This window comes from Rhinatrema bivittatum, chromosome 4, assembly GCF_901001135.1.
Source record: "Rhinatrema bivittatum chromosome 4, aRhiBiv1.1, whole genome shotgun sequence".
Taxonomy (NCBI): Eukaryota; Metazoa; Chordata; class Amphibia; order Gymnophiona; family Rhinatrematidae; genus Rhinatrema; species Rhinatrema bivittatum.
In genome coordinates this window covers 229,906,726-229,924,864 of record NC_042618.1, presented here as the reverse complement: position 1 = coordinate 229,924,864, position 18,139 = coordinate 229,906,726, and the positions used below count along the sequence as shown (strand labels likewise).

Here is an 18,139-nt window from a genome sequence, read left to right as displayed (position 1 = left end):
CGGAGGAGGTCGGCAAGATTACGCCGCGGCAGCCAAACTTCCATCAACCAAAGTTTGAGTCGCAAAAGAGGTAAGGTGGGCGGAGTGGAGATGGGCAGAGACGGTCGCAACAACAGTGGCCTACATCAACTGTCAGGGAGGAACCAGAAGCCAACAGGTGTCTCTGGAAATAGACCCCCTAATGTTATGGGCGGAAGCGAACCTTCAAGAGATCTCGGCCGTCCACATCGCAGGGAAAGACAACGTTGCTGCGGATTACCTCAGCAGAGAAAGTCTAGACCCAGGAGAATGGAGGCTGTTGACCACAGGATTCCAATTGATAGTAAACCATTGGGGAACACCAACCATGGACCTCCTGGTAAACCGGTCCAACGCCCAAGTGCCCAGCTTCTTCAGCCGCAGGCGGGAACCTCAGTCCCAAGGAATCGATGCCCTGGTACAGACCTGGCTACAGGAAACTTTATTATACGCCTTCCCACCGTGGCCCCTATTGGGCGCAATCATCCATAAGATAGAATACCACAAGGGACCAGTACTTTTAGTGGCCCCGGACTGGCCAAGAAGACCGTGGTACGCAGACATGCGAAGGCGGCTGACACAGGGACCTGCTTCAACAAGGGCTGATCGTCCATGAGGATCCAGCTCAATTCTCTTACGGCCTGGCCATTGAGTGGTCTCGCCTGTGGAAGAGCGGATACTCGGGGGGCAGTAATTGACACCCTGCTCCGAGCACGCAAGTTCTCCACATCCCTAACATACATAAGGATTTGGAGGGTATTCGAAGCCTGGTGTGAGGACCACGACATCATTCCACGCTCAGTCAAAATTCCTGCGATTTTGGAATTCCTGCACAACGGACTACAGAAGGGATTGTCTCTCAACTCCATCAAGGTACAGGTGGCCACATTGTCATACTACGGAACCAAGAGCGGCAGCCTAGCCTCTCACCCGGATGTCTCCCGCTTTTTGAAAGGAGTCAAGCAGATCCGACTACCCCTAAAGTGGCCAGTGCCTCTTTGGAACCTCAACCTGGTCCTAGATTTCTTAGCAGGAGCCTCCTTCAGACTTCTTCGCGGCCTGTCTCTCCGACTATTAACATTGAATACAGCCTTCCTGGTGGCAGTCTGTTCGGCCCGTCATATCTCCGAGCTACAAGCACTGTCCTGGCGGGAGCCATTCCTCAGACTCACCCCGGGAACCATCCAGTTACGCACAGTTCTGTCCTTCCTCCCCAAAGTGGTTTCTCACTTTTATCTCAACCAAACCATCTCGCTACCATCGCCAGATGAGCATAAGAATTTGGAAGAGTCTCACAGTCTACGCCACCTCAATGTCGGCAGACTCCTAGTCCGATACCTGGAAAGGTCGGAATCCGTACGAAAGGCGGACCATGTATTCATCCTTCACAGCAGGAAGCAGCAAGGGAAGCGGCCTCACAAGCAACCATAGTCCGCTGGATCAAAGAAGTCATCAAGGCGACCTATGTAGAAGCAGGCAAGCCACGGCCTTTACAAGTCAAGGCCCATTCCACTAGAGCCCAGGCAGTGTCCTGGATGGAAACCAAGATGCTGTCACCCACCGAGATCTGTCGGGCGGCGACATGGTCCTCCATCCACACCACCTCCAGGTTTTACCGCCTGGATGTTCAGGCTCAAGAGGAGACAGCATTTGCAAGGGCAGTACTAAGTGGGCCACGGGCAACCTCCCACCCGGTTTGGGAGTAGCTTTTATACATCTTATTGGTCCTGAGTCCATCTGTTACACACTAGGAAATGAAGAAATTACTTGCCTGATAATTTTGTTTTCCTTAGTGTAGACAGATGGTCTCAGCATCCCACCCACGGCTGCAATCATTCATGGAATTCCCAGGCGACATCCCCGAGAGCGAGTGATTCACGGGTAAGCCATGCTTTCCTTCAACTAGGACACCCATCATATCGGGTGTCGACGTTTCTCGGTTGCGGGCACTGGCGGTCTCCAGCTATAACCAATTCGACCAGTTCAAATTAATCAAGTTAACAAAGTTATTCAAATTATTCAGTCATTCATATATCCACAATTGCTTTTCGAGGAGAATACTGAAGAGCTGCACTTCCTGCAGGGTATATGTACTAGGACTGACATCAGACTGAAATCTGATCCATCTCCAATTGCTATCAGGAGTACACTATACCCATTGGTCCTGTGTCCATCTGTCTACACTAAAGAAAATGAAATTATCAGGTAAGTAATTTCTCCATTAATAGGAGGCATGCCAGGGACTTCTCTCTTCAAAACAATGTCAGTGCAATGTCCTGTAGGTATTCCTTAGCACTTTTATCTTCAGATAAACAAAAAGTAATCCTTTAAAATGTCTCTGCCTTTTACATAACTATATATTACTAAATTCCAGGCTATTTTTAGGAAAATAGGGTATTGGGCCATGGTACTGGAACCAATCTCCTATTTAAAGCATTGTTCTTATGGGACTATCTATTTCAACATACCACATTGTGTCTTAAGACAGTTTTCAGGAAACAATTGTGTCTTAAGACTAAGGACTTCTGTAATGTTAAAGTCCCATCACCACCTTCTACATAACTGTTAGAAAGCAGCATTGAAATGTGTGTGTGTGACCTTAGGATTGTGGTGATCATGGGAGGCTGCAGAATCTTAGCACGTATTCCATTCCATAGGGTCCTCTGCTCCACCATCAGCTTGGTCCAGAGCAAAACTGGAGCTTTATCCCAAAACATTTTGTTGTAAATTCAAATTTTAGAAAGCAAGCAAGAAAAAACGGGCTTACAGACACATGTATGATGATAAATTTCAAATGGTGGGGGTCAGATCTGTTTGGGCAGAATGAAGGTGGTAGGGTTGTATTGTGAGGAGGATGCATCCATCCTTTTCAGCTGTTTCTGCCTTTCTTGCTATGGCCTGAGCTGCTGGGGAGGGCTTTTAAAATGGAGGGATCGCCAATGTTGTGCAGCTTCTGAACTCTTTCCATAGTAAAGCAATGGGGATTTTTGGGAAGATTCACTCTCCAAAAATACCAATCCTGTGTTCCTGATTGTTTTTAACTCAACCAGCGAGCCAAATTTTGGTGACTTCCCATCCCTTATTTGGAGAGTTATTTTACCCTCAAACGCTGACATACACCCCTTTACATAATTCTTTTTACCATTTCCATTATGTTGGAAGCATAAAAAAGGCAATACCTCAATAGTAATTTCTTCTTCTTTCTCCTCCACAGCCTCCAGCCAGACAGAACGAACACAGAGGACGACAAGTTACTACACTGGAAGAGAAGCCAACATATGCAGGTCCAACACGTATAGGACCACTAGGACCATGTTCAGGCCCCATGCCACCTAGGCTGATGTGTGGTCCCAGCCCAGAGGGCAGCATGTATCCACCAGCACAGTTCCCACAGGACTTCATTCCTCCACGGCATGAAGGTCCTCCAATGAGACCCCTTGTCCCAGAGAGTTCTGAGGCACAAGCAGATCAGATGTACAGACCCTACAAATATATGAACAGGGCTCCTTCAGTTTGGAATGGGGGCCCTGGAACTGCAGATGGAACCTTAATGGGACCATCCGAAAAGAGTGTAATGGGTCCCAGTCCAGGGCTTCAGCCACGTTCTTTTAAAGCTATGATGGATCCCCGGATTATAAGACCCCCAGTGCCTCCTAACCAGTGGACTGACCAACCAAGCTTCCTACCTCATGCAGCTCCCCCTTCAGATTATCTCCAGTCACGTGGAAAACCCAGTTCTCACAGAATGGCACATCCTCCATTTTTGGGCTCCCAGTCGCTGAGAGGACAGGGAGAGTCCATGCTGGACAGTCCTGAGATGATCGCTATGCAGCAGCTGTCATCACGCGTCTGCCCACCGGGTATGCCTTACCATCCCCGACAGCCACCTCCACCACATTTACCGGGACCCTTCCCGCAACTGGCTCACGTGGCTTCTATGAGTACCCAGCCTGCAGAGCAAGCCATGGAAAATGGCACAGATTTCAGGAACACGCAAGATATTGGCAATGGGATGAAGGAGATAGACAGTGATCAAGGTAATTCTTAAAAAAAAAAAAAAAGGGCAGAAATTAATGCGGAGGAAGAAATACCAAAGGAAATGTCACAACAAACAGAGGAAAAAGGGAATGTTTAAACGGTAACAAACAAGCAAAGCACTCCAGAGAAAATTATTTCACTTGAAAAATGAATTTTGCAAAAAGAAGGAAAAATGTCATAAGCTTGTAAGAACAATTCTCTTACTCAGCTAGAGAATAATCATCTAAAAAAAAAAAAAGCCTTACAGTTTAGAGATCATGTTTAGAAAACTTAATTGCAAAACATTTTATGTTAAATCCAAATTCTAAATCATGAGTCTTTGTATAATAACATAGATCCAGCATGACCCAACATTTCACCACAAATGATTGCATCAGGAACCAAACTTTCAGGCCGATACAGTACAGTGCGCTCCGACAGAGCGCGCTGTTAGCCTGCAGTTGGACGCGCATTTTCCCTTACCCCTTATTCTGTAAGGGGAGGAAAACGCGCATCCAACCCGCGGCACCTAATAGCGCCCTCAACATGCAAATGCATGTTGATGACCCTATTAGGTATGCGCGCGCGATTCAGAAAGAAAAATGTGCAGCCAAAGCCGTACATTTTACTTTCAGAAATTAGCGCCGACCCAAAGGTCGGCGCTAATTTCTTCCGGCACCAGGAAAGTGCACAGAAAAGCAGTAAAAACTGCTTTTCTGTGCACCTTCTGACTTAATATTTATTTATTTATTTATTTTATTTAAGTTTTTTATATACCAACATTCAAGACGGTAGTCCCATCATGCTGGTTCACAAGAAACGGGTGCAATTAAAATAAACTTTACAATTTGAACAATAGTGCAGAAAAGCAGTTACATGTAACAGGGAATCAATAACTTGGGGTAAGAAGGAAAATGAAGATCAGATATATATATATATACAAAAACATTATAAGAGGTGACTATTAATGCTATTACTAGCGAAGTATGTTGATTGAAGGGAGTTAAGTAATGTTGGAGTTAGGAAAGGCCTGCGTGAACAGCCACGTCTTGAGTCTTTTCTTGAATGTTGAGATGCTGGGTTCCATTCTAAGATCCGGGGGAATGGAGTTCCATAAAGTTGGACCAGCTGTGGAGAAGGCCCGATCTCTATGCGTGATGTGTCTGGTAGATTTGGCTGGAGGTACTTGAAGTGATCCTTTGTAAGCATCTCTTGTCGGTCTTGTTGAGTAGTGTAATCTGAGGGGGATATGGAGATCGATTGGGGCTAATTGATGGATGTTTTTGAAAATGGTGAGAATGGCCTTGTAGATTATTCTGAAGTGGATAGGCAGCCAGTGGAGGCCCATCAGGATAGGGGTTATGTGTTCTCTTCTCCTGGTGTTAGTGAGTATACGGGCTGAGGCATTTTGGACCATTTGCAATGGTTTGGTGTGTGATAAAGGGAGACCAAGCATGATGGTGTTACAATAGTCCAGCTTTGCGAAAATGATTGATTGTAGAATCGTTCTAAAGTCATGTGTGTGGAAGAGAGGTCGTATTCTTTTCAGCACTTGGAGCTTATAAAAGCAGTCTCTGGTGGTTTTGTTGATGTTGGCTTTCAGGTTTAGGTGATTGTCAATTAGAACTCCTAGGTCTCTCACTTGTGTAGTGTTTGGGAAGGTTGGATGAGTGTGTGTGAGGGGGCTGTTTTCTGGTGTGATGATAAGAAGTTCCGTTTTTGATGAATTTAGTATCAGGTTGAGACTTGTGAGAAGCTGTTTGATATTTTGTAGGCAGTTTTCCCAGTGAGACAGTGTTTTTGCGAGTGACTCCTTGATGGGGATCAGGACCTGAATATCGTCAGCGTAGAGGAAGTGTTTGAGATTGAGGTCAGTGAGAAGTTCACATAAGGGTAACAGATAAATGTTAAACAAGGTAGGAGACAGGGATGAGCCCTGAGGGACTCCTACTGATGCGGGGTGAAGAGAGGATTCTTTATTATGAATCTTAACTTTATATCCTCTGTTGCTGAGGAAGGTTCTAAACCAAGATAGGGCAGTGCTAGAGATACCTATGGCTGTTAGTTGGTTGATGAGAAGAGAGTGATTGACCGTGTCAAATGCAGACGAAAGGTCGAGTAGGATCAGAAGAAAGGATTGTCCTTTGTCTAAGCCTAGGATGATGTGGTCAGTCATAGAGATGAGGAGGGCTTCCGTGCTTAAGGTTTTACGGAATCCGACTTTTACGGAATCAGACTTAATATCATGGCGATATTAAGTCTGAGGTCCCAAAGAGTAAAAAAAGTAAAAAAAAAAAAAAAAATTTAATTCGGCTCGCGGTTGTCGGGTCGAAAACTGGACACTCAATTTTGCCGGCGGGGTGCACTGTACTGTATTGGCCTGCTTGTTAACTAATGCAAGACCCATAGCAGCTGGCTATTTTATATAAACTTTCAGATGCTAAGATCTGTTGGAGTAAGCTTATCCTCAGAATGTCATCAGAAAAGCCTATAAAAGAGCCGTATTTTCATCTAGAGAATCCCTTTGTCTTCTATTTCTAAGCAATCAACAGAGGCCAAAACCAGGCCACAAGAACAGGGATCTGTACTTGGACCGGTGCTTTTCTATATATATATATATATATATATATATATATATATATATAAATGATCTGGAAAGGAATACGACGAGTGAGGTTATCAGATTTACGGATGATACAAAATTATTCAGAGTAGTTAAATCACAAGCAGACTGTGATACATTACAGGAGGACCTTGCAAGACTGGAAGATTGGGCATCCAAATGGCAGATGAAATTTAATGTGGACAAGTGTAAGGTGTTGCTTATAGGGAAAAATAACCCTTGCTGTAGTTACACGATGCTAGGTTCCATATTAGGAGCTACCACTCAGGAAAAAGATCTAGGCATCATAGTGGATAATACTTTAAAATCGTCGGCTCAGTGTGCTGCAGCAGTCAAAAAAGCAAATAGAATGTTAGGAATTATTAGGAAGGGAATGGTTAATAGAACGGAAAATGTCATAATGCCTCTGTATCGCTCCATGGGGAGACCGCACCTTGAATACTGTGTACAATTCTGGTCACCGCATCTCAAAAAAGATATAGTTGCGATGGAGAAGGTACAGAGAAGGGCAACCAAAATGATAAAGGGGATGGATCAGCTCCCCTATGAGGAAAGACTGAAGAGGTTGGGGCTGTTCAGCTTGGAGAAGAGACGGCTGAGGGGGAATATGATAGAGGTCTTTAAGATCATGAGAGGTCTTGAACGAGTAGATGTGACTCAGTTATTTACACTTTCAAATAATAGGACTAGGGGGCATTCCATGAAGTTAGCAAGTAACACATTTAAGACTAATGGGAGAAAATTCTTTTTCACTCAACGCACAATAAAGCTCTGGAATTTGTTGCCAGAGGAGGTGGTTAATGCAGTTAGTGTAGCTGGGTTCAAAAAAGGTTTGGATAAGTTCTTGGAGGAGAAGTCCATTAATGGCTATTAATCAATTATACTTAGGGAATAGCCACTGCTATTAATTGCATCAGTAGCATGGATTCTTCTTAGTGTTTGGGTAATTGCCAGGTTCTTGTGGCCTGGTTTTGGCCTCTGTTGGAAACAGGATGCTGGGCTTGATGACTCTTGGTCTGACCCAGCATGGCAATTTCTTATGTTCTTATCTTGTTACCATATTCATCAGTTTCCCTCAAAAATTAGTGGCATTACATAAGGAACTGATCACTATTGAATTTGCATTTTTGTTTTGCGAATTTTGGCTTACATATGGCTTATATGCAAATACGAAGAATTTTTAAGCCTCATTTTTCGTCATGGCCATTTAAATAGAAACATAGAAATGACAGAAAAAGACCAAACGGCCCACCCACTCTGCCCAGCAAGCTTCCACACTTATTTTCCCATACTTATGTTTCACCGACCCCCCAAGTTCAGGACCCTTGTTGGTAACTGATTCGAATTTCCTGCCATCCCCTGCCCATTGATGCAGAGAGCAATGTTGGAGTTGCATCAGAGGTGAATCATAAGGCTTAATGGTTAAGGGTAGTAACCGCTGCATCAAGCAAGTTACCCTGATGCTTGTTTACCCAGACTTCACAGATCAATGCCTTGTTGGATGTTGTTTTCCACATTTCCCCCTGCCGTTGAAGCAGAGAGCAATGCTGTATATGAATTCAAAGTGAAGTATCAGGCTTAATTGGTTTAGGGTAGTAACCGCTGCAATAAGCAAGCTACCCCCACGCTTATTTATTTACCCCGACTATGTAGTTTAGTCCTTGTTGGTGGTTGTGAATCCTCTTTTCCATATTTCTCCTTGATAATTGACAAATGGTTTTGAGGCATTACAGATATGGACATTGTAAAGCTTGTGGAGTAATTCAACAGGTTATTCAACATCTTAGGAAGAAGAGTTCATTTTACACCTCTTTACAGTTTGTACTTCAGTTTTTTTGGTAAATCTTTTGTTCATATTTGAAATTGTAAGTAGGAAAAATAAGATGTTTACATTTATTTTGATCACAAGTTATTTTAAATAAATAGATTTGTTAAACAGTAAACTCCCATTCTTACTCATTGTTTGGAGAATTCTCATAGTTTTGAAGATTGTTGCTTTTTGGTCATTGAATATGTGGTTAAGAATGAAAGAGGAGGTGATCAGGACTTGGAATTAAGCCAATGAGAACAAAGAGGGATTTTAAAATGAAAAGTTTTAGAACCTATAGGTTTAAACTTGAACATTGAATGGCATTTATTTTTGTGAATGAATATTTATTCCCTTTGGATTGTGTTTGACCACTAAAAATTATTCTGATTGGAGCTTCCGTAATTCTATTTCAACTGAGTTGTTTTAGCATCTGAAAGTATAAGTAGCCAGCCGCGGTTGTGAGTCTTACAATAGTTAATAGTTCACTAAGGAGGACCCTGGAGAAGGACCGTCCCTAGTTAACAAGAAACTGGAGGGGAGTGGAGTAGATGTAACTCCATTTACAGTAGAAAATGTATGGGAAGAGCTGGAGAAGCCGAAAGTGGACAAAGCCATGGGGCCTGATGAGGTTCATCCCAGGATGCTGAGGGAGCTCAGAGATGTGCTGGCGGGTCTGCTGTGTGACCTGTTCAATAGATCCCTAGAAACGGGAGTAGTGCCAAGTGATTGGAGAAGAGCGGTGGTGGTCCTGCTTCACAAGAGTGGGAACAGAGAAGAGACTGGTAACTACTGATACAGACTTTCAGATACTTGAAAGGTTTTAATGATCCAAAGACAACGACAAACCTTTTCCATCGGGGAAATAAATCAGCAGAACCAGGGGTCACGATTTGAAGCTCCAGAGAGGAAGACTCAGAACCAATGTCAGGAAGTATTTCTTCATGGAGAGGGTGGTGGATGCCTGGAATGCCCTTCCGGAGAAAGTGGTGAAGACCAGAAGTGTGAAAGACTTCAAAGGGGCATGGGATAAACACTGTGGATCCATAAAGTCTAGAGGACGTGAATGAATGTGGGGAAAAAAAGATTTGCATTCACAAAAAAGCGGGGAGTAGCTTACTTTTTACGGCAGTTACTACCCCAAACCAAATAAGCCTGATACTTCACTTTCAATGCATATCCAGCATAGCTGTCTACTTCAACGGCAGGGGAGAAAGACTGATACTTCACGCATATCCAGCATAGCTCTCTGCTTCAACGGCAGGGGGAATGAAGAAAAGGGAAGCTATATACAGACAACCAACAAGGACTGAATTACATAGTCTGGGTAAACAAATAAGCATGGGTGTAGCTTGCTTATTGCGGCAGTTACTACCCCTAACTAATTAAGCTAGATATTTCACTTAGATGCAGCGCCAACACTGCTCTCTACATTAATGGTGGGGGTGGAAGAGAAATAGAACCAAAAGGTTACTAAGAGCCAAGAGTAACAGATAAGTATGAGAAAAAAAAAGTGCGAAACTTGCTGGGCAGGCTGGATGGGCCGTTTGGTCTTCATCTGCCGTCATTTCTATGTTTCTATGTAAGATTAGATTGACAAATGTCACGGATGATGCTTAAATGATGTCAGCACCTGAAATGTATGTTTTACATTTTGTCTGGTTTTTTTTGTTTTGTTTTTATCTTTTTGTAAAAGAATGATAAAGATTTTCTCCCAGGACAAGCAGGTTGGTAGTCTTCACATATGGGTGACATCATCAGACGGAGCCCTGTCACGGAATACTTTTGTCAAAGTTCCTAGAACTTTGACTTGCACACTGAGCATGCCCAGCATGCCATAATCCCTGTGGCCACGGGATTATGGCATGCATACCTAGTACAACATGCCCCAGGCTTTCAGAAATCACAACTGCCTCATCAATTTGTTGTGGTGGAATCCGCACAGAAGAAAGCTAAACGATTACGTCCGCATTTCCTAGCGTGTAGCCAGATGGACTCAGGACCAGTGGGTATTGTGCTCTTCTGCTAGTAGATGGGAGATAGTCAGATTTCAAAGCTGACGTCACTCTAGATATACCCCTGCAGTAACCTCAGCTCTTCAGTATCTCTCTGTCTCCTAGCGGATGTGGACGCTATCCCACACACTGGAATGGTGTTAAGAATTACAGCAAAGAGGAAACAAAATTTACCTTAAACAAGATTGAGCCCCGCTCTCCTGCGATGATACCTAAGGGTCGTGTCCCCCCCCAGTCGAGAATTCCTGAGGTGATCTCAGATATACCTCAGAAGGGGGCCTTGGTCCGGTAACTGGTTTTACGGCATGGAGTTAACCCCCAGTGTGGCTGAAAGGCAGCGTGTGCAGAACTGAGCATGCCGGTGAAGGTAATTCCCTCTCCCCCGCAGCTGGAGACTGTCCGGCACATGATCGGTACGCGCCAAGACCAGGTAAGCAAAATCTTTAAATTCAGGTCTCCGGTCTTCAGAGCTCGGATTGCCGTACCGATTTCTCCTTCCGGCAAGGTATAAAAGGGAGCACCGATTGGGTTGAGCAGCCTTGTTTGGGCTAGGCCCTGATCTGGTGCAAGGATCCATACACGTGGAGACCCTCGGGGGGGCACCATCTTACGCCGGGGGTCATCTGTGCCATCTTCCCTTGACTGGCGGTATGCGCTGGGCAGGCTGGGTGGCCGATGTGCCTAACTTGTGCGCGTGCAATACAGACGTGCGCACAACTGAGCACATCCGTGCACATAACTTCACGCACAGCCGTGTTTACAACTACACACGCACAATCACATAGAGACAATTGCATTGGCGCCCAAGAAGGCCAGAAGGTAGTGGCAGCCAGAAGACAACTATGGCTACAGAATTGGTCTGTGGATGTGACATCTAAAGCGAATCTCACAAGAATGCCCTTTAAAGAATCTCTCTTGTTCGTAAACGAATTGGAAAAGTTAGCCAGCAAATGGGGCGAATCCCCAGTGCCTCGGCTACTGGAAGATAGGAGTAAAAGATCTCAGTGCCCCTCCCCCAGAAGAACCAAGGGCAGAGGCTTGCAGTGCTTTAGATCCTACAGCAGTGGTTCTCAACCCTGTCCTGAGGACCCCCCCAGCCAGTCGGGTTTTCATGATATCCACAATGAATGTGCATGAGAGAAAATTTGCATACACTGCCTCCATAACATGCAAATTTTCTCTCATGCATATTCATTGTGGATATCATGAAAACCCGACTGGCTGGGGGGGGGTCCCCAGGACAGGGTTGAGAACCACTGTCCTACAGGAACTCGCAGTTCCAGGCACTTCATCCCTCTGGAAGGTCCCAGCCCTTTCGGAACAGTCAGACCAAGAGAGGAGCAAGCACAGGGGCAGGCTCCAGTCGTGCTCCATAATGAGAATGGGCTGACCCATCCACAGGAAGAGGAGATAGGGGGGTCGACTCGCCCTCTTCTACCAAAGATGGGTCGCGATAACGTCAGACAAATGGGTACTAAACATCATTCAAGAAGGTTACTCTCTGGAGTTCCGCAGCATCCCTCGAGACAAATTTATGATGTCACCCTGCCACTCCCACACCAAGAGACTGGCAGTGGAAACCACTCTATCAAGACTACTCAGCCTGAAGGCAATAACTCCAGTCCCCACACCCCAACAAAATACGGGTGTGGGGACCATCTATTTTATCGTTCCCAAGAAGGAAGGATCATTCCGGCCCATCTTGGATCTCAAGAACGTCAACCGGCATCTGCGGATACTACACTTCCGCATGGAAACTCTTCGATCCATCATAAAGGCAGTGCTGCCAGGAGAGTTTCTAACCTCCCTGGACCTCTCCGAAGCCTACCTTCACATTCCAGTCCATCAGGACCCACCAGCATTTTCTACGCTTTGCGATACTGGGTAACCACTACCAGTTCTGAGAACTACCTTTCAGCCTAGCAACCGCCCCCAGAACATTTTCCAAAATTATGGTCGTCATGGTGGCAACATTGAGAAAGGAAGGGATCGGTATATAAAAATAAAAAATAAATAAATAAAATAAATCTTGGTACACCCTTACCTGGGTGACTGGCTGATCAGGGCAAAGTCTTCGGAAGAGAGGCGGCAGGTGACTAGCAGAGTCAAGAACCTTCTACAGGAACTCTGTTGGGTTGTGAACATGGGCACGAGCAGTCTACAGCACTCTCAATCTCTAGAGTACCTGGGGGCCCGTTTCGACACCAAACAGAACAAAGACTTCCTCCCTCCCCCGAGGAGAAGGAAACTGATGGAACAATTACGACGATCGATGACCAATGCACGCCCCAAGATATGGGACTATCTTCAAGTCCTCTGCCTCATGGCATCAACCCTGGAGGTAGTCCCCTCGGCAAGGGCCCATATGCGACTGCTCCAGGGCTCCTTACTGTCACAATGGAATCCACTGTCCCAGGATTACTCAATTCGCCTCCAACTACCAGCAGAGGTACGTTCTCAGCTCCAGTGGTGGCTACAGGAAGACCACCTAAGCAGAAGAGTAAGTCTCTCACCACGGATGCGAACCTGCGAGGGTGGGGAGCCTACTGTCAGGAATTTGACAGCCCAGGTACAATGGAACAAGGAAGAGACGGAATTTAACATAAACTGCCTGGAAGCTCGAGCAGTCAGACTAGCATGCCTGTGATTCAGCCACAGACTCTGAGGCAAAGCAATTCGAGTAATGTCAGACAATGCTACAATGGTTGCTTACATCAACCGCCAAGGAGGGAACCAGGAGCCAGCAAGTGTCTCTGGAGATAGACCCTCTCATGGCATGGGCCGAGATAAACCTACAAGAGATCTCAGCCTCCCACATCTCAAGAAAAGACAACGTCTCATCAGACTTCCTCAACAGAGAGAGCCTAGACCCAGGAGAATGGACGCTGCCGACCACAGCCTTCCAACTGATAGTAAATCGCTTGGGCCTCCCAGCCATGGATCTACTGGCCACCCGTCTCAGTGCCCAAGTCCCCAGGTTCTTCAGCCGCAGGCGAGAGCCACACTCCCAAGGGAACGAGTCTCTCGTACAGACTTGGCCAGATAAAGACCTACTGTACGCCTTCCCCGCCTTGGCCGCTACTGGGCAAGGTCATCCACAAGATAGAACATTTCAGGGGATTAGTTCTGCTAGTGGCCCCGGATTGGCCAAGACGACCAATATACGCAGACATGCAAAGACTCCTTGTGGGGAACTCTCTGTGCCTACCTCCGCACGATTCTCCACAAAGATCCATCTCTCTTATGGTCTGGCCCTTGAGAGGACTCACCTGAAGCGCGATTACTCAAAGGCCATGATTGACACCCTGCTCCGAGCGCACAAGTTCTCCACATCCCTATCACACATACAGATCTGGAGAGTATTCGAAGCCTCGTGCGAGGACCGCGGGATACTCCCACGGACAACCAAGATTCCCATGATTCTGGAGATCCTACAGGACAGTATGAAGAAGGATGTTGTCAACCCTCAAGGTCCAAGTAGCCGCACTGTCCTGCTTCAGAGCTGAAGTGGACGGTATCTGGCTATCAACCCATCTGGACTTGTCCCGCTTCCTGAAAGAGGTTAAACAACTCCAACCACCCCTAAAGTGGCCGGTGCCTCTATGGAATCTCAATCTAGTATTAGACTTCCTAGCTGGGCCTTCCTTCAGACCAAAACACAGTTTGTCACTACACCTCTAAACTTTGAAGACTGTATTCCTGGTGGCAATATGTTCAGCTCATCGCATCTCCGAACTACAGGTACTATCCTTTTGGGAACCGTTCCTTAGGTTCACGCCTGGAACCATACAGCTACACACCGTCCTTCCTACCGAAAGTGAATTTCGAGTTTCACTTGAACCCAAACATCTCACTACCATCTCCGGATGAGCATAAGGACTCAGAAGACTCATGCCTTCTTTGCCATCTAAATGTCGGCAGACTCCTAGTGCGGTACCTGGAAAGATCGGAACCGGTGCGCAAAACGGATCGCTTGTTCGTCCTTCACAGCGGGAAGAAACAAGGAGAAGCAGCCTCGTGGGCGACCATAGCCCGCTGGATCAAGGAAATAAGGCAGCTTACATAGAGGCAGGAAAGCCCTTACCACTACAGACTGAGGCTCATTCTACGAGGGCACAGGCAGTTTCTTGGGCAGAAACCAAGCTGCTGTCACCTGCCGAGATCTGTCTGGTGGCATCGTGGTTCTCCATACACACCTTCTCCAGGTTCTACCGCCTGGATGTTCAAGCCTGAGAAGATGCAGCCTTCGCAAGGGCAGTACTAAGTGGGCCACAAGCAGCCTCCTGCCCTGTCCGGGAGTAGCTTTTGTACATCCCACTGGTCCTGAGTCCATCTGGCTACACGCTAGGAAATGGAGAAATTGCTTACCTGATAATTTCGTTTTCCTTAGTGTAGACAGATGGACTCAGCATCCTGCCCACAGCTGCCCCCAGAAAAGGAGAACCTCTGATAGCGAACCTCAAGACTAAGGAAATACGGGTAAGCCGTGGCCTACCCCTCGCTCAAGACACCCACAGTTATCCGGTGTCGGCATTAATTGGTTGAGTGCACTGGCGGCCTCTAGTTTGGAAATTAGTTGAACCAGTTCAATCAAGTTTTTTTTTTGTTTTTTTATTTTATTTTTATTAGATTTGAACATAATTAACAAGAGATTTCTTGTTCTGGCAATTTTGGTATATACAGCAATTGTTCATGTAAAGAAAACATTAATATATATCAAGAGAAAAAATGCAGCCACCAAATTTAACACAAGGAAATTTGGGAGAGACTCCGAAACTGAGTGTTCAAAAAGTAATTTTCCACAATATATCACATTGAACTACCCCAACTTAATACATAATGTCGGATGCTCAAATTACAAACCTAAGAGCCCTTTAAGTTGCTCCGGGTCTGTGAATATATAATTTTCCTTATTATATTTGACTATGCATCTGCATGGATATTTAAGCAGAAACTGCCCCCCCCCCCCCTTATCAATTACATCTTGTCTAAAGGCAAGGAATTTTTTCCTGCGCAACTTAATGTTTCTGGCTAAATCTGGAAAAATCCAGACTTTCTGACCATAAAAGGTTAAAGATCTAGACCTAAAGAAAAACCTTAATATATTTTCTTTATCTGTTGAAAAAGCAAAGTTCACTATGAGTCCCTCTTTGTTTGATCTCAAAATCCTGAGAACTTTGGAGAAATTCCGATATATTCATTGATGTATCTAATGGTGGTAAATCCTCTCTCTCAGTTCCTTCGGGTTGCATTTGTTCTTTCTTCTGAGGGATATAGTAAGCTTTAATTATCACTGGCATGCATCCTGATGGCATCTTCAAAACTTGTGATATATAATTCTTAAACAATTCAACAGAATTAATCTGCTTAATGATAGGGAAATTTAATATTCTCAAGTTTAGTGCCCGTATATTATTTTCAATATATTCCATCTTTCTTATGGTTTCTCGCTCAACCTGTATTTGTTGAAATTGAATTTTTTTGACTTGAGTAAGACTATTGTCCAAGCTCTCTGTTTTCCCTTCTTGCCTCTTTAAAGATTCAGTATTTAATTTTAAAGTATTATTTGTTTCTGTCACTGCTTGAGTCAGTGAAGATATCAAGGAATCCAATCTGACAATTAGGTTCCATAATGTTTCCAAAGTAATTATTGGAGGTTTGATAATTACAGTCTCACTGACCTGTGCTCTAGGGTTTGCCCCCGATTCATGCCGATTTTCCCGATCAGTGTCCTTCGAAACCAGCATACCAGCCTCAATAGGTATTAGGGGAAGTATTCCGAAGGCCCCAGAGGCAGGCGTCTCCAACATTGCCTGCCAACCAGATTCCTTCTCCACACTCAAAGCGTCCTCTCCCCTTGCTCTCTGAAGTTCCACTGATACGATGGCAGTCTCTCTCGGGTTTCCCCCGGCTCTTGCCCTGGTGTCATTTCACCAACGCTGGGGGGAGACGGTGTATCCAGCGCTCCCGAGCTTAAAAAAAAAAAAAAGAAATCTGCCCGCCAGTTGGTGGGTTCGAAAACGGACGCTTAATTTTACCAGTGTCCATTTTCCGAACCCGTGGCTGTCAGTGGGTTTGAAAACTGCTGGTAAAATTAAGCGTCTGTTGTCGGACCCACTGACACCCGCCACTTCTGCTAATGAGGAGGCCCTAGGGACGTGCTGTTGTCCCTAGCACCTCCTTATTAGCGCGGGCCCTAATTTAAATACAAAATCACACACCCAGGAGATCGGGCGCTCACCTCAAAGCGCCAGCTCTCCCACAGGTTTTATTGCATTGGCCTGTAAGTTTTCTGCTTCCCCCCTTATCTTGACAACAGCACAAAACAGTGCGTTGCTAAACAAGCTTTAAGGCAACATAGCTAATTGCTGAATACCAAGTAAGCAAATGACCCTTAAATCCAGAAGCCAAAAGAAAAAATGAGTAAATGCTGAGAGAAGAAAAATCCAGGAGAGGATAAGTGTAGTAAATTGGGTTTTTGGGGTAGAAGGAAGGTTTGAGGAACCTTTTCAAGGGGAGGGAAGCTTCAGAAACAAAAAGGTTAAGAACCCCTGTTGTAAATCATGTTGTCTAGTGTAGACCTTCACCTTACTATGAGAACCTTCGTATTAGTTCCTTGCCAGTGAAGAGGACTGGAAGTCAGGGAGGGGGCGGGGGGGCGAAGATAAAACTATTACATGATATGAGTCACATAACATGAAGCTTACTTAAGAGGTTCAACTGATAAGAATATCAGAGACCAACAGGGTTTCTCAAGACTAATACATTAATTGTTCGGTGATTGAGCCTTATGGAAGAAAAATCCTTGCAGCAAATCTTAAAAATACTAAAGTAAATTTTTCCAAGGTAGTATGTTCAGGCCCAAGGAGGGAGGGAGAGAATGGTTACTGCTATTTTGGTGGCCCATTCTAGCCAATAAGAGTTGAGCTGAGCGTCCCCTCCAGTTCTTGGGCTAGCAAGGTTTTTCTCTATCGACAAGTTGGCATGAATTAGCCATTATATGTGGGTGAAGTCATCTGACGGCACCAACATGAACGCATCTGTCAACGCTCAGTAAAACTTTTTTTCTTGAGCATGCACAGGAGTTCCTGTGTACAATTGCTGCTTGTGATCTCCTTAGTCTATCTTCCAAGCTACTGCATAGGTACAGTTGTGCTCATAAGTTTACATACCCATGGCAGAATTTGTAAGATGTGTAGCGTTTTAAGAAAACATGAATGATCAGACAAAAAAACTCTTCTGTTATTTTTAATGTTTCAAATTAAAACTATTATGCATCACAGACAGTTTAAGGCCTACATCTGCAACTTTCACATGTCCATCATAGATGTATACTGTATCTGCTATCGATGGATGGGCCCAGACCATGACTTATCAAAGTGGTCTGGGCCCATCCAGGGATGTGTAGCATTACCCTGGGGGGTAATGCTACACCCCCCAGGGTGTAGCATTACCATATCTAAAAGATAGAGGTCCTTTGGAAGGCACCGATGATTAAGAGACTAAGCCTCAGCACAAGGTCGAACAGTAGAGCTACTTTTTATCTGGGAACAGAACGTTGGGCTCCTGAGGCAAGGAGTCGAGATGGGAAGTTTCTCCTCCTTGCCCCAGGAAGCAGGGGAAGGCTTCCCCTTGGTGCTGCTTTATGGACCTGTTTCA

The 18,139-nt window shown here is 45.2% G+C and overlaps 1 protein-coding gene across 1 annotated transcript in view; it reads left to right on the top strand.

Annotated features, from left to right (window-relative positions):
• Nucleotides 1–18,139, top strand: part of LOC115090579 (cat eye syndrome critical region protein 2) — a 394,336-nt gene that overhangs the window by 326,525 nt on the left and 49,672 nt on the right. Inside the window, exon 16 of the mRNA XM_029599850.1 lies at nucleotides 3,233–4,055. Coding sequence (XP_029455710.1) covers nucleotides 3,233–4,055 — 823 coding nt within the window. The remainder of the gene's footprint in view (nucleotides 1–3,232; nucleotides 4,056–18,139) is intronic.